General features: G+C 20.3%; 1 protein-coding gene across 2 annotated transcripts in view; it reads left to right on the top strand.

Annotated features, from left to right (window-relative positions):
- The window catches only part of LOC119573369, an 18333-nt gene that overhangs the window by 7965 nt on the left and 4567 nt on the right, over positions 1-5801 (top strand). For both annotated transcript variants that reach the window (XM_037920583.1, XM_037920585.1), the window contains exon 2: positions 5151-5340. In XM_037920583.1, the coding sequence (XP_037776511.1) occupies positions 5151-5340 (190 nt within the window). The remainder of the gene's footprint in view (positions 1-5150; positions 5341-5801) is intronic.

Here is a 5801-nt window from a genome sequence, read left to right as displayed (position 1 = left end):
TATTAAAATATATTATACACACACATATATTATATATATATATATATATATATTATATAGTGTATTAATATATGTGTTTGTTTTATGTGTATATATTATATGTGTATATATTAAAGTGTGTATTATGTTATATATATATATATTTTATTTATATATATATATATTTTATATATAAATTTTTTATTTTGTGTTTTATTTTGTGTATAATTTTTATATGTTTATATTTTTATATTTATATATATGTTTTTTAGGTTGTATTTTATATATATTATTATATATTAATTATATATTAATATATTTATTATTAATATGTGGTTTTTTGTGTATATTGGGTTGTTTATTATTAAAAGTTTTATGTTTATATGTGTATATATTATTATATTTGTTAAAATTTTGTTATGTATTTATTTATTTATTTATATATATATATATTTATTTATATTTAAAGATATGTGTGTGTATATTGTGTATTATATTGTGTATTTGTGTATATTTTTGTGTGTTATATTTTTATTTGTGTATGTATTATGTGTGTTTATTAAAATGTGTAATAATTTTTATAATATATATATATTATATATAATATTTTGTTATATTGTTATGTGTAAATTTATTGGTGTATTTGTGTATATTTAAAATTGGTGTTTTATGTGTATAATATATTATTTTATATATGTTTTAAAATAAAATATATTGTTATATATGTGTATATATATATTATGTTGTATATATATATATATATTTATATATTATTATAATTGTATATATAATATATAGTGTTTATATTATTTTTGTATATATATATTAAAATTTTATTAATATAATTGTTTTATATATATATTATTATATTGTTTTAATTTTATTTTTATAAAATATATGTGTTTTTATTTTTTGAAAATAAAATGTGTATATATAATATTTAATTTTAAAATATTGTTAAAATTATATGTTTTAATATATAATTTTGGGATAATATATATTTGTTATATAAATATTTTTATATATATATAGTGTAATATTATATGTGTTTAAAAATTTTTTTTTTTTTATATATATTGTAATATATAGTGTGTTATTTATATGTGTATATATATAATGTGTATATATATTTGTTTTATATATGTGTATTTATATATGGATATATATATTGTGTATATAATATATTGTATATTTATGTGTATATATTTTTTGGATATTTATTTTTTTATATATATGTTATAATTATATATGTTTTTAATTTTATATATTTGTTTTATAATTTTTAAAAATATTTTGGGATTATAATTTTGTATATATTATATGGTTATATATAATGTGTATATATATTATGTTAATATATTTGTGTATATATATAATGTGATTTTATTGTGTATATATATATATGGTGTAATATATATATTTTTGTATATAGTTTAATGTGTATATATTATATGTGGTTTAAAATATATTTGTGTATATATTATAGTTTTATATATATAGTTATATATCTTTCAAAATTAATATATATTTTATATATGTTTTGATGTGGGGTTAAATAATATTAATTTGGTGTAATGTTGATGTACTTATGTTAAGGTGTAAAATTTATAAGAAATTTACCGAACCCCCCCCCACCTTTTAATAAAATTTTAAAAAATTTTAGATTTTAAAAAAAAATTTATTTTATATATAATATATATAATAAAAATATATATATTATAATATTTTTGATGTGGTATGAAGTAATTAACAGTGGTGTAATGTTGATGTACTTATTAAGTAATCTATAAAATATTATATTTTGTTTTACTATAAATATAAAAATATAATAAAATTTTGTGTTTTTATATATATATATATATATATTTTATATATTATATATATATAATTTTAAAATATATATTGATATATATAATATAAATGTGTTTGTATATATATATATATATGTGTTTTATATATATATATATATATTGATAATATATATTGTAATATATATTTATATGTGTAATATATTTTTATATTTATAATGTGTAATTGTATATATATTGTGTTTATATGTGTATATATTATGTGTATATATATGTTATATATATTTTGGTATATTTGTATATATATTTTATATATGTGTATATATATATGTGGTATATATTTAAAATTATTGTGTATTATGTTATATATTTGTTTTTTATATTGTGTATATAATATTGATTATATGTGTGTATATATATTTTATGTAATATAATTTGTGGGATATATGTAAAATTATTGATATATAATATAAACACACAAAACCAACATATATATTGTTATATATATATATATATGTGTATATATATATATTGAGTTGTATATATATTATTAAAATTATATATATATATTTTTTATATGTGTATATATATATCTATATGTGTATAATATTTTATATTGTGTTTATTATAATATTTATATTATGTGTTTATATATATTTATATGTGTGTATATATATATTTTATATATGTGTTATATATAATTGTGTATATATGTTTATATATATTTGTATATATGTTGTATATATATTTGTATATATGTTGTATATTGGTGGTTATATGTGTATATATATTTGTTATATATGTGGTATAATATGTGTATATATGTTTTATTTGTGTTTTATATTGTATAAATTAATGTGTATATATGTTTTAGAATTATTTTATTTTGTTTTATATATATTTGTATATATGTGTGTATATATTATATATGATTGTATATATATTTGTATATATGTGTTATATAAAATTATTGTGTATAATATATGTGTGTTATATGTTTATATTGTGTATTTTATGTATATATATTTTGTGTTTTATATATGTGTAAAATATTTTATTATGTGTATAATTATGTTATATATTGTTTTATAATACAAAAGTGTATATATGTGTGTTATTATATTGTTTTATATTTGTGTTTTATTATATTATGATATATTACTATAAAAAAAACAATATAAAATATTATATATATTATATATATGTGATATATTATATATGTGTATATATTTTTATATATATATTATTATTTATATAAATTATATATATTATATATATATGTGTGTATATTTATTGTATAATTGTGTTTGAATATATTTTTATATGTTTTATAATATATATTTGTATATGTGTATTATATAAAATTTTTGATTATCTTTATAATGTGTTTTATATATTTATATATTTTTAAAGTGGTTTATATTATATTTTATGTGTTATCTATATGTGTTTTATTGTGTTATATATTTGTGTATATATATTCTTGTATTATGTGTATATATATTTATATGTTTTATATATGTGGTATTAATATTTGTGTATATTTTGTATCTATGTTTATATTTTTGTTATATGTGTATATTATTGTATATATGTGTTTTATATATTTGACTATTTTATATATATTTTATATATTTATATATTTTATGTATATTAATTATATTAGGTATATAAAATGGAAATATTTGTGTATATTTGTATGTATATTATTATATATCTTAATATCATATAAAATTTGTATATAATGGATATATATTTGTATATCTTGTATATATAAATTTTTAACTAAATTTGGGTATAGTGTGTAATTTTATAACTTACTAAAGGGATCATGGTTAATTTACTGTTGTAAATTTAAATTGTGTTCTATAATGTTTAAATTTATAATTTGTGTCTAATGTGGATATTTGTATCATTGTGTAATAATATTAATATCCCTGTTTATATGTTATTAATGTAATACATTACCACACAACATATTATTAATTATAATTATCCATATATATTTGTATATATTTAAAAGAATTAATAAAAAAATGTGTGTGTGTTTGTGTATATATATATATATATATATATATTATATATATTATATATATATATTATATTATATATCTATATATATATATATATATATATATGTAAGGAGTAAAGATAATTGAGGACACATATTATGGAATGTGGACATCATTTTATTCAACTATCATAACATAAAGCTGGGGGCACACTGGCACCTGATATTTTCAGCTGTTGAGGGAATTTACAACTTGTGGTTGCTGCAACAAAATTCTGCATTTCCAAAACAATTCTCACAATTCGCCTAATTTCACTATTTTCACATTTTACACTTTTCTATCCTTTCCACCATTTCTACTACCGCTTCAAAGGTGTGAGAACCATGCTGAAGGATAAAAGGCTGACTTGTCCCGTCCGAAGGCCGGAGGCATGACACGGTTTTCCCTGTTTTAGTTGTCTAACCCTTACCCCTCAAGGGGACCCTGAGGGGTGGACTGTTTCTCTCCCCAACATACTCTAGGCATCATTATACATATCATTATTTTTTTACATCCATTTACGTGATTATTTTTAATAATTTGGGCATGAAAGTTCTCATGACCAGGATTTTTGACAGCTCCACAAACCTTCATTCCTTGAGAAGTACTGGCGAGAAAAGTTTTGTTTACATGTTTGTGTCGATTATGGGTTATTTTGAAAACAATATAGTGGCCTCTGATATCAGAGCCCATTTACTGTCCTGTGTAGATAAAATGCAAAATAAAGACCAAAGAGGTCAGACAGCAGACAGATGCAAGGAAAGGTGTAATTATAGTGTCTCTGTATATAAATGTGTGTCTTTCAAAAAGCAAATTCTAATTAGAAAGAAAATAATTATTTAATAATTTATACCTATTATGCAGTGCAGTGGGGGTCTATCTAAGGAATATATTGATAAAACATTGAATAATTACCACATTGGTCACCCCCTGCCTAGGGGTTAAGTGGGGGTTATGGTTAGAACATAGTGTTTAATGACCACAGATTTCCAAGATGCAGAGTCCCTTGGCTAGGAAATGTACAAATAACATTGGGGTCACAGACTCTCTTTGATGGTGGGTATGTCTGTAGAGTTTCAATTGCCAGGTTTAACCGATTTAACATATTTTTGTTCTACACTCTATCTATTTCACCTTTTTTTACCCCAGTTTCCCTGACGAATGTTATGCCATACAGCAGTATCGGGACCATCAAATCAAAATTGCTGGCTGTGTTTGTTACCTCATCCTCAAAGAATATCATATTTTACAAGAAAAGAAGGAGTGATGGTCTTAAAAATACTAATTTATAATGGATTCTCTTTACTTCTAGGTTACCTCAGGAGAGGTTGCAGAAATGGATTATTGCTCTAAAATTGCCCCAGAGGTCGCCTATACAACGCCCTCAGCTGTGTTCCACTCACTTTACCGACGAGGGCTTAGACAGAACTGGAGAGACTGTTCAACTGAGAAATCCTGCAGTACCCACTTTATTTGCCTTTTCAGGGGACCATCAGAATAAGGTAAGGTTATTTCAGCACAGGGAAGACGTGAAGAATTGGCAGGGGCTTAGTTTCAATATTTACAAATAGTTCCCATGCCTTCAGTGGTAAGAGAAAACCATTTTCTTTCAAAAGGTGGGTAGGTCTTAAAAAAAAGAAAAGTGAGAAATTAAAGTAAATTTAATATATATATGGCATTTAGTGTTATCATTAGGTCTGGTTAGGTCAATTTTCCTCAGTACCGCCAATAGGACTGTAACTAGATAGAGTCTGTATTTAATAAAATTAAAGTATACCGTATTGTTCTAGCATTCCTAAATGGTTTATATACATTACAATTTATATATAATAGTAAAAAAAAAAAAAGATCTATGATGCAGATGATGATACTCTATACTTACAAAAATTGACTATTTCCTCCTTCCCTCTCTCTTCTTTTCCCTTTTCTATACCATCTTTCCTTCCTCCCTCCCTCCCTCTCT

This window comes from Penaeus monodon, chromosome 5 (assembly GCF_015228065.2).
Source record: "Penaeus monodon isolate SGIC_2016 chromosome 5, NSTDA_Pmon_1, whole genome shotgun sequence".
NCBI classification, from domain to species: Eukaryota; Metazoa; Arthropoda; class Malacostraca; order Decapoda; family Penaeidae; genus Penaeus; species Penaeus monodon.
This window is presented reverse-complemented; position numbering and strand designations above follow the sequence as displayed.